The following is a 20,519-nucleotide window of genomic DNA, read 5'->3' on the forward strand; positions in this document are numbered from 1 at the left end:
GAGGTCCGTTCTTAACCTGAAACTGTTCTTAACCTGAAGCACCACTTTAGCTAATGGGGCCTCCCGCTGCCGCTGCACGATTTCTGTTCTCATCCTGAAGCAAAGTCTCAACCTGAGACACTATTTCTGGGTTAGCGGAGTCTGCAACCTGAAGCGTATGTAACCTGAAGCATCTGTAACCCGAGGTACCACTGTAGTGTTATTCATACCCAGATATATTTTTTTATAAACACGTTCCAAATATCGTTATACTTGTCCGTACATAGCCTACAAGCAATCCGTTCATAAATTGCGAGGGTTGTCATATTTTCAATCCATTGACTGAAGGGGGACATAGATTTATCCTTCTAGTGCATCCATATGTCTTTTGGCCATAGTACGGGCACAAAAGAATCCATTTACGTTGTCCAGTTGCCAAATTCCACATGACAGGTACATAATTCAAAAGAATATTTCCTCTGGAAATTTTAACTTTTTCCGCTCAGTCATGTTTATACAGCTCAATTCTTTCTCCCAAAACTTAGTGAGCGAAGGAAGATGTCTGTGCTGTGATCTTGGGCCAGTACCTCACTCTCAGCCTTGCCCGACCTCCCAGGGTTGTTGTGAGGACAAAACAGGGGAGAGAAAAACTATGGACCTCCTTGGAGGAAAGAAGTGGTGTTTAAATGCAATCAAATAATAATATGAATAATGCCCTCCAGTAAGTCAAGAGACTTAACTGATTATAGGAAGAGAGCTGTTTTTATGCGGGCCCTGATTCTTCGGAGAAGCACTGTGTCACTGCGCAAAGGGAGTGTTACAAGTTTGTGTGTCAGCAAATAAATATCCTAAGATAATTAGGATTCTCCAGCAGTGAGACGCTCCCTGTGCAAGGTTCGCTGAAGCCACCAGCGCTCCTGATTGGGCCGCCCACTGTTTCCAGGTGTGATTTATGCTGTATTTTATTGAAATGAATCTTCCGAGGAACTGATATGCCTAATTTATCTTCTTTTAAGATCCTTTTGGAATTGATTTTCCCAGCAACGGCTGCTGACTAGCAAAGTCCTGAAGTGACAGGGCCAGCTTACCAGCACACTAATTCCTTCCTTCTGGGGATATTTAGCGGCATTATTTTATACAACGGCAATAACATTAATGGAAGCATCCGTTATGACTGCGTAATGGTCTGGAGCTAGGAAAACAAACGGCCTGGGCCAGCCATGATATTCATCCTCGATAAAACTCTATGTTTATCTTGGAGCAGCAGGCTGCCTACAACATATAACTCTTCCTTCATGGCCTTTTAATTACCTAGAAACAAACAAACTGCTGTCGTGAGTAATACTCCCCATGCAGGGGTCTCCGGGAATTTGGTATGGGGGTAGCTCACACGCCCAAGAAGAAACACGATGCAGCCCAGAAATAGAACAAAGATCTAGTTTTCTGCAGGATTCTGGAAGGGCTGATACTTCTCCCATTGGAATTCCACAGTTCACAGTCTTGTACAGCAGAGGACTCTGCCACACAAAAAGTGCCCTGCCCAGAGAAAGCTAGTAGGTCAATGACTAGGGAAAAGGGCAGGCAGGAATCCTGAAGTGCTAGCTTGCTGTGTGCAGGGAGTACTGTTCTATATTGCTATTATTTATTACATGTATTAGTTGCTTTCTTTTTGATCCAATGGATCCTTGCAGTCACTGGGCATGGGGAGGCCTGCTCCCCCTGATCTACTTCTGAGAGGGAGCTAGCATACAGCTTCCGGGTCATGTGGCCAGTATGACTAAGCCGCTTCTGGCGAACCAGAGCAGTGCACGGAAATGCCATTTACCTTCCCGCTGGAGCAGCACCTATTTATCTCCTTGCACTTTTGAAGCACTTTCGAACTGCTAGGTTGGCAGGAGCAGGGACCGAGCAGCGGGAGCTCACCCCGTTGCAGGGATTCGAACTGCGATCCTTCTGATCGGCAAGTCCTAGGCTCTGTGGTTTAATCCACAGCGCCACCCGCTTCCCTGCATTTGCCTAGCAAGCTTCAAATCAGGTTTGAAAGGCAGGCACTCCCTGTTCCCGTTGTCCCTCTGCTGTTTCTCACAGCCATGTCCACCAGCCAGCAGCAAACAAACCCTCCCTTCCTCCCCATTGCTAACCTGTTACTCACTGGTGCTAATTAATTCCCAAGCGTCTTGGAGGCTCTGCCTCCTTCCTCTGAGTGACCAGTCTGAATAGTTTAAAGGCACATCTGACATCCGGGCAGACTGCGCTCCGAGACCAGGCGGGAAATGGCTGGATTGCTCAGCACTTAATGGATGCTTAATTTCAGTTTTCATCTACGGCTGAGCTAGCCATGACATCTATCATCTCTAATTGGCCGGCGCACACCTCGCCCCTGCTGGCTGTGGCTCCTCGGTGCTTCCCATGCAGGGACTGGCTCACATCCAAAAGCTGGCTGGTTTCTGTTATAAAGGCAGCGCCAGGAGAGTCATAGAATCATAGAATGGCAGGGTTGGAGAGGACAGCTCTAGTCCAGCCCCTTGCGATGCAGAAATCATAGCTAACAGAATCAAAGAAAGCTGATGGTAAGGTAAAGGTAAAGGACCCCTGGACGGTTAAGTCCAGTCAAAGGCGACTATGGGGTTGTGGCGCTCATCTCGCTTTCAGTCCGAGGAAGCCGGAGTTTGTTCACAGACAGCTTTCCGAGTCATGTGGCCAGCAGGACTAAACCGCTTCTGGTGCAATGGAACACCATGACGGAAACCAGAGCGCACAAAAACGCCATTTGCCTTCCCACTGCAGTGGTACCTATTTATCTACTTGCACTGGCATGCTTTCGAACTGCTAAGTTGGCAGGAGCTGGGACAGAGCAACAGGAGCTCACCCTGTTGCGGGGATTCGAACCATCAACCTTTTGATCAGCAAGCCCAAGAAGTTCAGTGGTTTAGACCACAGTGCCACCCCCATCCCTAAAAGTGCAATAGCACTTAAACTGTTAATTACTGCAATTCTCTGGGTTGGCTAATTTGAGCCTGCTGCAGATAAGGGGAGGCAGTGGGGTCTTTTATCAAAATTTTGCATTCCCCATAATGACAACTGGGCCTGCCTTGGACTCTTCTATCTGACACAGGAAGGCACCCTCAGAGGTTGGTTCAAACGGTTGAGATTGCTAGTTCTAGGGTTGCCATATTTCAAAAACCCAAAGGGTGCTCATCAATGGTTCCTCTTCATCCTGGAGAAGAGTGACTAGTGGGGTGCCACAGGGTTCTGTCTTGGGCCCGGTCTTATTCAACATCTTTATCAACGACTTGGATGATGGACTCAAGGGCATCCTGATCAAATTTGCAGATGACACCAAACTGGGAGGGGTGGCTATCACCCCAGAGGACAGGATCACACTTCAAAACGACCTTGACAGATTAGAGAACTGGGGAAAAACAAACAAGATGAATTTTAACAGGGAGAAATGTAAAGTATTGCACTTGGGCAAAAAAAATGGGTGACACCTGGCTTGAGAGCAGTACATGTGAAAAGGATCTAGGAGTCTTGGTTGACCACAAACTTGACATGAGCCAACAGTGTGACGCGGCAGCTAAAAAAGCCAATGCAATTCTGGGCTGCATCAATAGGAGTATAGCATCTAGATCAAGGGAAGTAATAGTGCCACTGTATTCTGCTCTGGTCAGACCTCACCTGGAGTACTGTGTCCAGTTCTGGGCACCACAGTTCAAGAAGGACACTGACAAACTGGAACGTGTCCAGAGGAGAGCAACCAAAATGGTCAAAGGCCTGGAAACGATGCCTTATGAGGAACGGCTAAGGGAGCTGGGCATGTTTAGCCTGGAGAAGAGGAGGTTAAGGGGTGATATGATAGCCATGTTCAAATATATAAAAGGATGTCACATAGAGGAGGGAGAAAGGTTGTTTTCTGCTGCTCCAGAGAAGCGGACACGGAGCAATGGATCCAAACTACAAGAAAGAAGATTCCACCTAAATATTAGGAAGAACCTCCTGGCAGTAAGAGCTGTTCGACAGTGGAATTTGCTGCCAAGGAGTGTGGTGGAGTCTCCTCCTTTGGAGGTCTTTAAGCAGAGGCTTGACAACCATATGTCAGGAGTGCTCTGATGGTGTTTCCTGCTTGGCAGGGGGTTGGACTCGATGGCCCTTGTGGTCTCTTCCAACTCTATGATTCTATGATTCAAAAAGTGAAAATCTGGACAGAAAAGTTGTTGAGCGTTGGTGGGTTTGGGGCCAAAGTTTTGAGCTTCTTTTTCTGCAAAATCTCAAAAAGAGTTTTTGAGCTATTTTAAAAGAACATCACCAAAAACGACACTGCTGACATGGGTTGCCATATGCCTAGATTTTCCCAGCCATTTTTTAAGCAATTTTCACAGTATTCCACAGTTTTCACAGTATTCCAGCTAGGTCTGGGAAATTCCAGACGTATTTACAAGCTGTATAACTTTGTGGGGTCCACTTTGAAACCTCCTCCCCCATTTTGACAGTGTTTGTTCACACCCAGTCACTTGGGGGCTCTCCCAGATCACTTGCAGCGCATTTGGTGAAAAGGCGAAAGCCCTTTTTCTGCCTCAGCTCCACTGCAAGTCCTGGATTCATCAGGTTGCCGCAGCCGATCACTACAATCTCAGTTCTGCCCGAGATAGAAGCCACCATAACTAAACGAAAGGCTGGTATGGGGCAGTGTATTCACCAGATAAGTCTGGTGTCCTTAACCCTGTTGAGATAAGAAGAAATCTCCCCCTTTTCTTCCACAGCTGCCCAATTTAATCACTGGGGGAAGTTTGGGCCAATATTCTCCACCCAACCACCTGGAGCTCTGAGCCATGTGTGCTCCCATCCCTGCGCCCACCACCATCCCGTGGCTCTCCTAGAATTAGCAGCAGAAAACAATCAAGAGGCAAAAGCAAGAGACAGATATCGGCAGTGCAAGTGCCAATTTCAGGCTCGCAGTGGGAATTAATGAAACATGCAGAAGGCAAGGCAATAATGGAGCCCACCCCACCCCACCCCCCAGTGGGGGCAATATCTATTTCCTCCTAATGATCTATTTCTGGCAGCCTCATTCTTCTGAGCCAATAATAATGAAGCTGACACAAGACCCAATCCTCGTGTGAAAGGAGGCTTCCCCACATGAACATGGTCCCATTGAGTCCCACACCCAACAGAGAAGCTGCCAAATGGGTTTTTCCCATTTTCTAATTGTCTGTAACTGCAAACCCTCAGTGATTCTCACACCCTGGCAGGAGGGGGCAGCGTGGGGCAAAGTTGATAGCAGGCTGGGGTCTCAGGACACACCCACCGTTGGGATCTGTAGGAGGGGGGTGTAGAAATTTAAGAAAGAAATAAAAAATATACTGTTGCGCAGCACCAGGTGATTCCACCTGCTCTCTCTACAACTGGGATGAAAACGGGGACAGGTGTGCACACGTTCAACCTCTTCTCCAGCAACAGCTGGAATGGAGTATTTGTAGGGATCATTTATCAAAAACACCAGCGCCGGCAATGTAATTTTTCTGTTCATCTATAAATACTGGGTTTCCACACACATCGCAACCAAATGTGTTGGAGTTCGGTCAGAATTATTCTAGCCTCCCTTCTCCCTGCAGTGCTGCAATGCCACACGCTGCTCTTGCTGTTCTGACAGCTGAGACAAAAAGAATCAGGCCCAATAGACAGGATACTGGAAAAGATGTCCTTTGGCCTGATCCAGAGGGCAGGCTCTTGTGCTGTTAATTTACACAGAAGAAGAAGAGGAGTTTGGATTTGATATCCCGCTTTATCACTACCCTAAGGAGTCTCAAAGCAGCTGCATGTGGAGGAGCGGGGAAGCGAACCCAGTTCACCAGATTACGAGTCTACCGCTCTTAACCACTACACCACACTGGTGGTAAAAAACAGGCAGCATGTGATGAACCATGTACACATGGAACAGGCCAGGTCAGGGGCAAGCATCCTCCACATTGCTTTTTGGTCACACTGCATGGACAGAAGCAGTGCCTTTTACCAGCTTTGTCTGGTTGGCGAACTGCAGCTGTTCCTGTGCAGGGAGAGCTTGACCACTATAGGCCATGTGTGCAGAGGAGGGCAACTAAGAGGATCAAGCGTCTGGAAGCCAAGCCTTATGAGCAATGGTTGAAGGAGCTGGGTCTGTTTAGCCCAACGTTTCCCTTTTTTTAAGAGGAATTCCCTTATTCTGAATAGGATTCCTTGCAAGAAAAGGGAAAAGTTGACAGCTATGGGCCTGGAGGAGATGGAAAGGAGATATGTTAGCCATCTTCTAACATCTCAAGGGCTGTAACATGGAAGAGGGAGCACGCTTCTTTGCTCCTGCTCTGGAGGGCAGGACTCGAACTAATGGCTTCAAGTGACAAGAAAGGAGATTCCAACACAACATCAGGAATAATTTTCTGACAGTAAGAGCTGTTGGACAGTGGAACGGTCTCCCTTGGGAGTTGTAGACTCTCCTTCCTTGGAGGCTTTTAAGGAGAGGTTGGATGGCCATCTGTCAGGGATGCTTTAGCTGAGATTTGTGCATTGCAGGGGGTTGGACTAGGTGACCCTTGGGTCCCTTCCTACTCTACGATTCTCTTATTCTATGTGTTGGCAACCTTGAGGCTGGATTTCTGCAATGCGCTCCATGTGGGACTGGCCTTGGGGCTGGTTCAGAAGCTCCAGCCTGCGCAAACTGCAGTGGCCAGATTGCTGGATCCCAGGAACCCCAAGGGCTGTGAGGCGCAGGCCTGAGAAGCCATGGAGCAGATTGTGGAGGACCTCCAGGTGATGAACTCCCAAGGGGATCTCCAATTCCTTTAGCCTGGCCTCTGCAGACCCTCGCAAGGTTCCACCTGCACACAAAACAGTCACACATCCTGAACACGTGGAGATCTGAGATGGGGCCTGATGGCTTTAAACCTTACAGGAAAACATTTGAGCCAGGAACATGGACTAGGGCAAAAACACAGGGGCAGGAAGTATTTCACCAATGATATAGGGGAGAAAACACCTAGGGTGAAGGGAAAGGGATGTTGAAAATATAAAAGGCACAAAGCATTGCCGTGTATTAGCACCACTATATGCAGGAACAGCACCTGAGATTCCAGCGACGTCAGTTTTCTTCCCCGCAACTTGTCTTCTTTCTTTGCAACTGGGGCCTTTTGTTTCTCTTTCTCTTTTGACTTTTCCAGTTTCTGGAGCTCCTCTACATAGGCATCGTAGATTTCCCACTGAAAGAGACAAAGGGCGAATGGTGAGACAGCAAGGAACATCACAGAACTAGTCACAGGTAGCAGAAGGCACTTCTTAAAAACATTCCCCACCCGACTTCCCCCCAAACCACCAAGAAAGAAGATGGGTGATGACAATGTAAGAGAAATGTCATCCTAGAGTCCCGTGGCCCTGAGCACATAGAGAAGAGGAGGAGGAGGAGGAGTTTGGACTTGATATCTCGCCTTTCAGTCCCCTTAAGGCGTCTCAAAGAGGTCAACATTCTCCTTTCCCTTCCTCCCCCACAACAAACACTCTGTGAGGTGAGTGAGGCTGAGAGACTTCAGAGAAGTGTGACTGGCCCAAGGTCACCCAGCAGCTGCATGTGGAGGAGCGGGGAAGCGAACCCGGTTCACCAGATTACGAGTCCACCACTCTTAACCACTACACCATGCTAGCTCCATGCTAGAGAGGCAAAATGAGTACTCCAGCAGGAACAGGACCAGAGCTGGAGGGAAGACTGGGGCAGATCCACAGGTGCATGTTGGGATGCAGCCAAGGAATCGGGGGGCAATTAGCAGGCTCCCAGCTGGCCTGTGCCAGGCAATCTCCAGTCCTTGGATCAGCATGAAACTGCAACCCTAGCTTCAGAAGCCTTCAGAAGCTGGGCATGCACACTCGACAGAGTAAAACACTGTGCAACAGAAGTGGCATGGAGGGGTTGTGTTGAGCATATTTACAAGTAGTTTATTCAGCATACATCAGGACAAAATGAAAACATGTATTCTCTCCTTCATGTCCAAAGCAAGACAGCAAAAGTTATATGCAAACGGAAGTTCCCGGCAAGCTGTGCTGGAGTGTAAACAGACATGTGACACACAACGGTCTCATACCTGTCCCTTAAGGTGGAACAGAATATTCTAACAGTGCACACATCCATCCATCCATGGGCAGAGGCAGTTATGAGTCAGATAAGGGAGAAGGAGCTGCAAGAAGGTTGCAGGCAAGAAGGAGGTGAAGCTGGTAGCTGGGAGGGAGCAGGGAAGCAGGAAGGCAAACAGAGAGGAAGAGAAAACTTGGAGCCACACAAACACAGGCCAGTCAAGGGAGAAACAAGGCCTTTCCTGGGCGGTGGGTGACAATTCTGCCCCTTCCTCCTCCCACCTGCAGACACAGGTCCTTTGCCACATGAGATTCTGGAAAGGCTCTTGACTCAAATTCAGTAAATAGAAAAGGGACTGTTGGCAGGGAGTCGGGGAATGAAGAAAAGAAGAGTTTGAAATATTACTTTATATTCATAAAATGGCCCAAGATGGGGAAGAGAGATGTGGGATTTTGTCCTCTGTCTAAAACTTCAGCTGCGTTCTGACAAATTTAGCAAGTTGTTACTCTGAGCAACTCAAGCTGTGCTCAGCCTGAAGAGAATTCCAGTAACGAGCGAGCTGGAGATTTGCATTTATTCCAGCACTTTGATTAGAAACACGGGTGTCCCTTTAAAGGACCAATTTGATATAACAGAGATGCATCCCTTTCTCCATCTCTCCATGTCCCTCTAGGAGGGAGAGCCGCTGAGTCTGTGCATTGTCTTATCTACTGCTGTGTACCAAGTACAATAGACAAAATCAGTGGTAATTGGGACAATTGTCACAGGGACCACAAGAAATATGTGCGGATCAATTCAACTTCTGGGCAACAGTAAGATTTTAAAAAGAGAAAATGTAAAGAAACAAAAACTGGTTGAGTTCCATCCCACACACTTCAGCAGCAAAAATGCACTTATCCTAATGGCACTATTGTTTCAAAGATGCAGATTAAAAAGACACCCCCAGGGAAACTTTGGGGAGGTGATATGTTTCAGCAGCATTTCAGAGCCTGCCACAGATGTGTTTTCATCTACACCAAGCCAGAGAGATGGGCCTCCACATTTCATCCTGCAGGTCTTTTCCTGGTACCTTCAAACACACCCCAAAGCAAGCAGATGCTTTTATCTCACACACAGGAGAGAATGAAGGCTGCTTACCTGAAGTCACTTACCTGGGATGTACCGTATTTTTTGCTCTATAAGACTCACCTTTTCCCTCCTAAAAGGGGAAATGTGTGTGCGTCTTATGGAGTGAATGCAGGCTGCGCAGCTATCCCAGAAGCCAGAAGAGCAAGAGGGATTGCTGCTTTCACTGCGCAGCGATCCCTCTTGCTGTTCTGGCTTCTGAGATTCAGAATATTTTTTTTTCTTGTTTTCCTCATCCAAAAACTAGGTGCGTCTTGTGGTCTGGTGCGTCTTATAGAGCGAAAAATACGGTACATTTGAGGAGGCATGGATTGTGCTGTAGGGCATGCCATGCTTTCAATCAAGGATGTGGGTGTTCTCTTGGCCCTGTAATCCTCACAGGCCACTAGGAATGAGCAAAGGCACTGAGGGACTGGCCAGGATTAGATGCACAGACCACCTGGGCATGCCCAGTGTTAAGACTGAAGACTAAAGGGATGAGATTCCGGCTCCATCCAACTTTCTCTTCCTTAGCTGTCACCTCAGTGGCAGAGTAGGAAGCACAGCTCAGCTCCACCAGGAAGCCCCTGACACAAAGTTGTGGCGGCTGGTCATTATGGGAACAAACGCTTAGAAACTGGTGGCTGAGCTTGTCTATTTTTCCCTCTGCCCTCCATGTCCCTTTCTCCTTCTGTGTTGTAGGGTTGTAGGTCTTATGCTGACGGTATGTAAACTGCTCTGAAAGCCCCCTCTCTTTTTTTGCTGAATGGTGGGGCACAAATGCTCTAAGTTAATATATAAATAAATAGCATTTACCTGGTTGGCAGTGTCAGAGAAGGTAGCTCTCGGCGGGGGCTCCATCTGGCATGCCCTGTCCTGGAAGAAAGGATTTGAAGTAGCACGCAGTTAATCCCGTTGTCAGTGCAGGATATATATAAAAGTCAGCTCTTGCTTAGCTGCTGAGAAACCGCCTGGGACTTGAGCAGCGCCAGTGGAGTGTGACTTCCCCCCACCATTTATCCAAAAGGTCTGTGCGCTGCAAGGGTATTGCAAATGGATCTGTGTTTACTATCAACGTGACATTTTATTTGTGACAAGAGCTGGCCTGTTGCTGCGATGACCCCGGGCTCACGTGCGTCCAGGGAAACAGAAAGCACCTCGATAGGAATGTACAAATGGAAGGATCATTGGTTTCGGCAGAAATTGCTGCAAGTTTGCCGCAGGTGGATAGGTTTTACTGCTTCTGCCTCCGAGAGCAGTGCAACACGCGGGCTAACATGGCATTCTAGAATTATAACAGCCTATGTAAAAAGCTTGGGCTCATCTCTCTCTGGGGAAAGGAATTTTTAAAGAAAATGTTCAAAGCAATCTAAGTTTTCTCCTTAGCACCTGAAGTCTCTGTAAGCAAGGGAGTCGTAAGAACTCTGGGGTGAGAGAATGAGACCGAAGAACTGGCCACTGGCTGGCTGCCCACAAGTCAGATTCAGCGCCACTAGAACTAGAAGGGTGTTGCGGAACTGAAGCTGGGATCTAGGAATGCTGGCCTCTGGGGAGGGTTAGGCTGTGGCAGAAATGGGGACATGGGAGACCAGCAATATCTGGAGGGAGACACAGAGGGCAGAGCTGGTAGCTTTGAGGAGACGCTGCAACAATTTTCTGCTTTCCACATCGGCACAGCAGGACCTATTACATAGAATCATAGAACTGTAGAGTTGGAAGGGACCACATGGGTCATCTAGTCCACCCCCTGCAATGTAGGAATATTTTGCCCAAGGTGGGTTTTGAACCCAGGAGCCTGAGATTAAGAGCCTCATGCTCTACCGACTGAGCTATTCCTTTGTAATAGTAGTTCTACGGATATCTCAAATGCCTCTAATGAGTGCTTCAGATGGAGCATAGTCATAGGATGTTTCCAAGCAGAATTCAAAGTCTTGGTGCTGACCTTTAAAGCCCTAAATGGCCTCGGTCCAGTATACCTGAAGGAGCATCTCCACCCCCATCATTCAGCCCGGACACTGAGGTCCAGCTCCGAGGGCCTTCTAGCGGTTCCCTCCCCGTGAGAAGCCAAGTTACAGTGAACCAGGCAGAGGGCCTTCTTGGTAGTGGCGCCCGCCCTGTGGAACGCCCTCCCATCAGATGTAAAAGAGAAGAACAACTACCAGGCTTTTAGAAGACATCTGAAGGGCAGCCCTGGTTAGGGAAGCTTTTAATGTTTAGCAGACCACTGTATTTTAATATTTTGTTGGAAGCCGCCCAGAGTGGCTGGGGAAACCCAGCCAGATGGGTGGGGTATAAATAATAAATTATTATTATTATTATTATTATTATTATTATTATTATTATTATTATTATTGGAACATAGGAATCTGTCTTCCACCAAGTCAAACCACTGGTGTACCTAGCTCACCAACTAGCAGCATCCCTCTGGGGTTTCTTGAGTTCTTTCGCATGCAAAACAGATGCGCTACCACCAACCAGTCCCGTTACACACAACGCCGGAATGAGTTTGCAATTATCCTGAAGTCACTGGTATTTTTATTGTTATGGATCACATTATTATTCATTACGACATTGCTTTCTAGTGTCTGAAGTGCTTTAGGAGTCTTAATTGCATCGTCAGAGCAGATGGCCCAGTAAATCTGTTTGCTTCTCTGCATCTGCAGCCCACCCAACCCCATGGCCTGTGTGTGTGGATAGCAGGCGTTCGGTCTTTGAAACAGAAAAATGAGAAAGGGCACGTCCCTGTTCCCGAAATCAAAGTCAAGGGCAAAAGAAGGCAATATGGGAGATGCCCTGTTCTCTCCTCTGGAGCACCTGCTACTGCTGCAATGAGAGAGAGGGTGAGGGCTGAGCTCATTGCAGCACCTTGTAACCCATGCCCGCCTCTTTCCAGCCTTGGGAACGTATCAGTGTCTCTTAAATCTTGCCACACAATTTATCCACAGTCAATCCACATATGATTAACCTTCTAGACCTTTTCTACCCTCCTGCTCTGGAGGGCAGGACTCGAACCAATGGATTCAAGTGACAAGACAGGAGATTCTGGCTCAACACCAGGAAATAATAATTATTATTATTATTATTATTATTATTATTATTATTATTATTATTATTATTATTATTATTTATACCCCGCCCATCTGGCTGGGTTTCCCCAGCCACTCTGGGTGGCTTCCAAAAGAATATTAAAATACTATGATACATCAAACATTAAAAGCTTCCCTAAACAGGGCTTTCTGACAGCAAGAGCTGTGTGACAGTGGAACAGACTCCCTCGGGAGGTGGTGGAGGTTTTTAAGCAGAGGTTGGATGGCCATCTGCCGCAGATCCTTTACTTGTGATTCGTGCATTGCAGGAGCTTGGACTAGATGACCCTTGGGGTCCATTCCAACTCTACAGTTCTATGGGTTGGTCATTCTTGCAGCATTCGCGCAAGATAAGCTAAATGGAACCTTGGTGTGAAGACAGAAATACCTTTGGAAAGCACACGCTGCAGAGAAACAGGGGAGAGATTAATCATTCCCATCACCCCCAGCTTCTTAGCCTCTTTGGGGCATCAGGTTGGCCACCACTCAGTGGGAAACGCTGGACCTGGTGGCGCTAGGGAGGGAGTTGTCGCCGTGGCACTTCTTGGTGTGTGGAGTGCCGCAGGGCGCAATCCCTTCCCCAATGCTTTTTAATATCTTTATGTGCCCCCTTGCCCAGATTGTCTGGAGCTTTGGACTTGGTTGCCATCAATATGCTCATAACACCCAGCTTTATCTGTTGATGGACGGCCGCCCTGACTCGGCCCCGGACACACTGACCAGATGCTTGGAAGCTGTGGCTGGATGGTTGAGTGGGAGCCGGTTGAAGTTAAATCCTTCGAAGACAGAGGTGCTCTGGCTGGGTCAGGACGACATGGGGTTAGGGGGCCAACTCCCATCTCTTGTGGGGGCTCAATTAGTGCCAGCGCCTTCTGTCAAGAGCTTGGGTGTAACCTTCGATGCCTCCCTTTTCATGGAGGCGCAGGTTGCAGCCACAGCAAATGTGGCATTTTTTCATCTCCGGTGTATTAAGCAGTTGGTCCCTTACCTTTCTCGCCCTGATCTGGCCACAGTGATCCATGCGACAGTCACCTCCAGGCTTGATTATTGTAACTCGCTCTACACGGGGCTGCCCTTGAAGCTGACCCAGAAACTCCAGCGGGTGCAGAATGCTGCGGCAAGGCTCCTTACGGGGTCATTGCCACGGGATCACATTCATCCAGTGCTTTACCAGCTGCACTGGCTCCCGGTGGAGTACAGGGTCAGGTTTAAGGTGCTGGTTTTGACCTTTAAAGCTCTATGCGGCCCAGGACCCTCATACCTATGGGAACGCCTCTCCTGGTATGCCCGTGGAAGACCTTAAGGTCCACAAATGACAACATTCTGGAGGTCCCAAGTCGCAAGGAGGTTAGGATGGTCTCAACTAGGGCCAGGGCCTTTTCAGTACTGGCCCCGACTTGGTGGAACGCTCTGTCCCAAGAGACTAGGGCCCTGCGGGACTTGACATCTTTCCGCAGGGCCTGCAAGACACAGCTGTTCCACCTGGCCTTTGGTTTGGACTCAGTCTGACCCTTATGTTTCCCTCCCCTTATGGTTTTGACTTTTAAAATGAGGCTGCATTTTAAATTGCATTTTAACCTGTATTTTAAATTGTTGGTTTTTTTCTATTTTTCTTATTATGTTTTTAGTGAAATTTTATTGGTGTTAGCCGCTCTGAGCCCGGCTCTGGCCAGGGAGGGCGGGATATAAATAAAATTTATTATTACTATTATTCCCATCACCCCCAACTTCTTAGCCTCTCTGGGGCATCAGGTTGGCCACTACTCAGTGAGAAACGCTGGACCTGGTGGATCTCCAAGCCTGATCCAGGAGGGCAGATCCTGCCTCCTCTTAACAGTTTCCATGATGCAGAAAGATTATTTGGAGAGAGACTTCCCACTTAGCTCACTTTTGAACTGTCACAGCCTGAGAAAGTGCCCTGATAGCAGAACAGGCCTGCTGAAAAATATTCAGACATAAACCACGTCAGCGTTCTCTGGCTCATCACCTTTCATGGACCATAGGAAACTGTTACGATATTGAAGCAATGCAGCCGTCAGCTACTGCTAGCTTGAAAGCAAAACATAATGGGAATGTTGGGACTGTTCCGTGGGAAACAGAGGGACAGTCAATTCACAGCGCAGAGGGCACTGGAATTAGCTCAGAGTGTAATATGAGCTGTACAGGAAGTACAGGAGGAGTTTGTCTCTCGGCTGTTGGAGTTTGAAGAGAGCAGACGTGTTTCTCTGTAACGCTGCAAAGACAGAAATAAAGGCATGTAAATACGTTTCTGTCTATCTCTTTCCCCTGCCTGGGGGGGCAGGAAAGAGTGGTGTGTTCTTCTCACGCTGAGAAGGATCGCCTATCGCGACCTCTGCCTGGATCTTGCCTGGAAAGCAGACAAGGAGGTCAACAGGAGAGCAAGCCGGGTGCCTGGGAGAGTTGCCAGTTTCTCCTGATAAAGGCTTGATTTCCGTGCCTTATGTACTGCCAAACTCATGGTCCGACTAGGTACGGTTTTAACCAGCCTGACTAGCAGGGGTTCTCCAGGTTTTCAGACTCCAGTCCTGATGATTCTGAATCTCTAGGTTTTTGAGGCAGGGGAGACCCCCAACCCTACCTGGAAATGCCAGGAATTGAACGGAGGACTTCCTGCACACAAGGCAGATGTGCTACAGCCCTTCCCTTCTAGAAAACAGCCTGACATTCCTTAATTAAGGAATGCTGAATGATGTTGGATTGAAATTAAGTGGTTTCTAGCTGTAATGGTTAAAGGAATTTGATAAAATGGTTTTCTTTTATTCAAAGTTATAATAATTTAAGATGTTGGAGAGAAAATAAGGTTTTTTTGTTTTTTGTTTTTCTTTTTAAGCTGTAATGCTTTGAGATAAGGATTTGCTGTATAAATAATTTGAACTGGGTATACAAGGAGGGGAGGTATGGTCAGTGGCGTAGCGTGGGGGGTGCAGGGGGGGCCGGCCGAACCGGGTGCAACATCTGGGGGTTAGGGTTAGGGGGCGCAAATCCACGGGTTAGGGGGCGCAAATCCACGGGTTAGGGGTCGCAAATTACTTGCCTTGCCCCGGGTGCTGACAACCCACGCTACGCCACTGGGTATGAGGAGGTCGGGGAAATATGTTACAAGAAAGTAAGTTGTGAAATTTATGTGTTTTTGTTTTTTATGTTTGCTTTTTTCTTTTTGTTTGTAAAAAATTGGAAACTCTAATAAATATTTTTTTTTAAAAAAAAGAAAACAGCCTGACAAACAAGCGGTTGAGGACAGACCCTGAAAACTGGTGTTTTTGAGGTGGGCGAGGAAGAGTTTGTGTCAAGCATCCACAGAGAGCTTGGAGATGACACCCATGAATGCTGCACATGCGTAATTCCACCATTTCCAGGGCGCCAGGAACCTCTGATCTAAGAAGCATCCGTCTTTGCCACTGTGCTTCTAGCTGCCAAAGGCAAAAGGCAATCAATGTCTTCTATGTCCATCAGCAATTAGCACTCGATGCAGAGAGATGGCCAAGAGGAACTTTAGCCAACAGAGAAGGGTGTGAAGAGAGCAGCAGTGACAGCCTACCCTCACAGGGTTGTTGTAGGTCTGGGAGGCTCTCTCGCTGAAGTTGAACTGGTTGGTGAGCTTTCGCTCACCCACCAGGCGGGGACGGTATTCTTCTTCTTTCTCTTCCTGGGCTGCAGCCTGAAAGAGGGAAAAGCGATCACAGAATTGCAGAGTTGGAAGGGGCACCAAGGGTCATCTAGTCCAAACCACCCATCTCTTTTGGGGGGGGCAGTCTGGGCAGAACTAGAAAGGAAAGAGAGGGGCATCACCAGCACCTCCTTTGACTGAGGAAGCAGCACCATGAGGACCTTGCTGTCACCCACCTGGGCAGGGGAAGAGGAACCCTGGAGGGCCATCGCTGCCTGTCGGTGAGCCAGATGGACCCACGGTCCGATTCAGTATAAGCTTCCTATGTTCCAGTGTGTGCGGGCCCTATCCACTACCCCTCCTGCCACCCTTGGCCACTGGGTCAGCCATGGCAGTCCCCCAGTATTGTCCCCAACCAGAGGCGGGTGAGGGGCTTGCCTGTCCTGCCCCTGCTCATTGCTGGTGGGGCTACAGAGCGGGCAGGAGGAAAAGGAGGGGAATGACTCTTCCTTGTGTTTTTTAATATATAGTGGTACCTCGGGTTAAGAATATATAGTGGTACCTCGGGTTAAGAACCTAATTCGTTCTGGAGGTCCGTTCTTAACCTGAAACTGTTCTTAACCTGAGGTACCACTTTAGCTAATGGGGCCTCCCGCTGCTGCCGCGCGATTTCTGTTCTCATCCTGAAGCAAAGTTCTTAACCCGAGGTACTATTTCTGGGTTAGTGGAGTCTGTAACCTGAAGTATCTGTAACCTGAAGCGTCTGTAACCCGAGGTACCATTGTATCTACAGTGGTACCTCAGGTTAAGAACTTAATTCGTTCTGGAGGTCCGTTCTTAACCTGAAACTGTTCTTAACCTGAAGCACCACTTTAGCTAATGGGGCCTCCTGCTGCCGCTGCGCCACCAGAGCACGATTTCTGATCTCATCCTGAAGCAAAGTTCTTAACCCGAGGTACTATTTCTGGGTTAGCGGAGTCTGTAACCTGAAGCGTCTGTAACCTGAAGCGTATGTAACCCGAGGTTCCACTGTATATCAAAAGCACCCTTAACAAACTATGATTCTCGGGGTGGGGGGAGAAGAGACATTTTCTGATTTTCCTCAGGTGGTGAAATGTCTTGGGCCAACCCTGAACAGTTTAAGCAAAGTAAAAACCGAAAGAAATACAAGCTAGCTGCTTGCACGTTGCCACGAAGCCTTACCGGCTGATCTGTTTTTTCTCCTTCTCCTGCTTCCCCTTCCGGCTGCTCTTCTTCCTTAAGCTCTTCGTCCAGGGCCTCAAAGTCCACCACAGCAGATGGGACAGGAGCCACAGCTGAGAATCATAAAGAATCATAAACAAAGCTGTAAATCTGGACCACGAGGGTCATCTAGTCCAAACCCCTGCACTTCAGGAAACTTTTGCCCAATGTGGGGCTCAAACCCACGACCCTGAGATTAGGAGTCTTGTGCTCTACCAACTGAGCTATTTCGGCTGAGAATAGAACAGGACAGTGTGGCAAACGCAGCAGTTATTGCAGCAACCCATATCAGAAACACCGGGAAGGGGTGGGAGAGAGAGAGAGAGTTTTGTGTCTATAGGTGCAGTAGCTATGGCACTGGGTGGAAGACAAGCATTTAAGGCCTGTCGTCTACAGCTTCAAAGATGTCCCAGCTTCAGAGTGCATCAAAGCAAGTTCTCCGTGCAATGCACAATTCATTTATGTATTTCACTACTACAAGGGTTGGTGGTGGCCACTAACAGAGGCAGCTTAAAACGGAGACTAGGCAAATTCCTGGAGAGGTTGGCCATCATTGGCTTTACAGGATCTCTTTGTTTAGAGGCAGTCACTGAGAAGCAACAGTGGAAGAGGACTGTTGACTTCCAGCCCCGCTTGTGGGCTTCCTAGTCAGCCACTGAGGAAAGCAGGATGCTAGACTACTGTAGGTATCCCATTGGATTACAGTGGTACCTCGGGTTAAGAACTTAATTCGTTCTGGAGGTCCGTTCTTAACCTGAAACTGTTCTTAACCTGAGGTACCACTTTAGCTAATGGGGCCTCCCGCTACCGCCACGCCACCACCACGTGATTTCTGTTCTCATCCTGAAGCGAAGTTCTTAACCCGAGGTACTATTTCTGGGTTAGCAGAGTCTGTAACCTGAAGTGCCTATAACCTGAAGCGTCTGTAATCCGAGGTACCACTGTAATCCAGAAGGATACGCCACATGTTCCTGATAGCAGAACTAGGAAAATCCCCTCTCTGAGACCACAGGGAGTCATTACAAGTCAAAATAGATGACAACGACAACAACAACAACAACAACAACAACAACAACAACAACAACAACAACAACAACAACAACAACAACAACTTATTATTTATACCCTGCCCATCTGGCTGGGTTTCCCCAGCCACTCTGGGCAGCTCCCAACTAAATATTAAAAACACAATACAGCATTAAACTTAAAAAACTTCCCTAAACAGGGCTGCCTTCAGAAGTCTTTTAAAAGTAAGATAGTTGCTTCTTTCCTTGACATCTGATGGGAGGGCATTCCACAGGCGCTAGATGCACCAGTGATCTGACACAGCCTTAGCCAGAACTATATATACTAAGTCACACCTCTCTGCTCCTCTCCTGAGCACCAGTTTCCCATTATTCGTACCTCCTGCCAGACTGCTGCGTACCCCCCTGCCCAGAGAAGGCATGTCTGCAAGAGCCCCCCCGCAAACTGACGTTTACCTGTTCATTCATGCTAACAAACAGGCCCCTGTGTAACAGTGTTCCCCCACCTAAGGCTACAGGCACACATTTCCTCTGGCGCCCAGAGTAGGTGTGGCGGGCGCATGGCTCAATCGCTCGCTGTCTGCTGACCCACAAAGCCTACCGATAGTCAGGCTCTGCTTCACACTCTGCCTCCGACCCTCATCCGAATCTCGGAATATCAGGTTCCCGTAGAGAGTGAAGTGCGTGGCCATCTGTTCCACCACACTAGTCTGCTTGTAGGATCTCTCCTACGGAGAAAGAAAAGACCAGCATTGATATGATGACACACAGCCACATTTCTCTTTCATTCATAAAAGGGTTTCTGTACCGCTGTTCCATAAATTATCAGAGTGGTGTGCAGTGATGAAACATAAACATCATTAAGAAGTCCCACAAGGAAGTCAACAGAACTCTCCCCTTTCATAGAATCATAGACAACTGCCTTATGCCTGGAGGTAGTGTTGGTGTTTTTGTTTTTTGCCAAAGCTTCTGAGTGTTTTTTTAGTTTTGTCCAAAGTTGTTGAGGTTATGTCCTGGACATTTCAGCAATTTCTGCCCGGAAGCTGCTTCCGACAGCCAATTCCGGCTACGTCTAGGAAATTCCAGATTTATGGCAACCCTGGTCCAATCCCAAGGGATGTGGGTGGCGCTGTGGGTTAAACCACAGAGCCTAGGACTTGCCGATCAGAAGGTCGGCAGTTCGAATCCCCGTGACGGGGTGAGCACCCGTTACTCGGTCCCTGCTCCTGCCAACCTAGCAGTTCGAAAGCACGTCAAAGTGCAAGTAGATAAATAGGTACCACTCCAGCAGGGAAGGTAAACAGTGTTTCCGTGCACTGCTCTGGTTCGCCAGAAGCGGCTTAGTCCTGCTGGCCACATGACCCGGAAGCTGTACGCCGGCTCCCTCGGCCAATAAAGTGAGATGAGCGCCACAACCCCAGAGTCAGCCACGACTGAACCTTATGGCCAGGGGTCCCTTTACCTTTAGTCCAACCCCAATTCAACGCAAGATTCTCACCCAACATGGGGTTGGGGCTCAAATCTACAACCCATCCATTTTGGGCTGGATCTAGTCCCAGCAGGAATGAAGGAGCATCTACATTTCAATCTAGCTCAGATTACCTCACATTACCACACTAGAGTGGGAGAAGCTACAGATCCCAGGAATGTCGCACGAAGCCTGGTCCGTAAAAACGGTCAGTTGCAGGACTATCTAAGGTGAATTCTAGGGTGAAGGTTTTAGTTCATGGGAGTCACCGGCCTCACAGGGATGTCGTGAGGATAAAATGGGGAGACATCCACCACCTTGAGCTCCTTGAAAAAGTGGTATATAAATCTAATAAATAAATAAATGACTCCAGTGAGCCACTAATCCCCCTAATTTAGCAGAACGCTGTCCCTAATTGCTCAAATACGCTTGCTTGTACAGCTCTCCTGTCTTTTCTATCAGGTTGGCTCAGATCATAAAGCCTTTGAGCCATGAATATCTCAGGGATGAGGGGAATCGTTCACAGCCTCCTTGCCGACAGTGGCAGAACGGAAGGATTTATCTCCCAGCATCAGGCAATTCAGCCATTGTCACCTTCCAAACAATCTGGAGCAGCTTCTATCTACAATTTCCGGGTGATCAATTATGGTAATATACTTATTTATTTATTCATTTACCTCCCCTGCTTGAACGCACAAGAAAATACCAAGGAAGAAAGTTTGAAAGAAGGAACGGGAGGGGAAGAAGCCCTTATTAACAACAAAGGGCAAAATCTGAGCAGAACTGACCTGTGTTGTCGGCCAAGGCAGGGATGGAGCTCACAGAGCCGGATTTACGTATAAACAAGGGTTTAGCTTATAAGGTTTAGCTTAGGGCCCCACTTTCTTGGGGGCCC

General features: G+C 48.1%; 1 protein-coding gene across 1 annotated transcript in view; it reads right to left on the minus strand.

Moving 5' to 3' along the window:
* Positions 1 to 20,519, minus strand: part of DNAI1 (dynein axonemal intermediate chain 1) — a 172,511-nt gene that overhangs the window by 123,386 nt on the left and 28,606 nt on the right. Inside the window, exons 4-8 of the mRNA XM_082191317.1 lie at positions 18,758 to 18,884; positions 17,093 to 17,205; positions 15,821 to 15,940; positions 9,992 to 10,051; positions 7,074 to 7,208 (exon numbers count right to left, since the gene is read on the minus strand). Coding sequence (XP_082047443.1) covers positions 7,074 to 7,208; positions 9,992 to 10,051; positions 15,821 to 15,940; positions 17,093 to 17,205; positions 18,758 to 18,884 — 555 coding nt within the window. The remainder of the gene's footprint in view (positions 1 to 7,073; positions 7,209 to 9,991; positions 10,052 to 15,820; positions 15,941 to 17,092; positions 17,206 to 18,757; positions 18,885 to 20,519) is intronic.

Source organism: Podarcis vaucheri, assembly GCF_965113315.1.
Source record: "Podarcis vaucheri genome assembly, chromosome: 11".
Lineage (NCBI taxonomy): Eukaryota > Metazoa > Chordata > Lepidosauria > Squamata > Lacertidae > Podarcis > Podarcis vaucheri.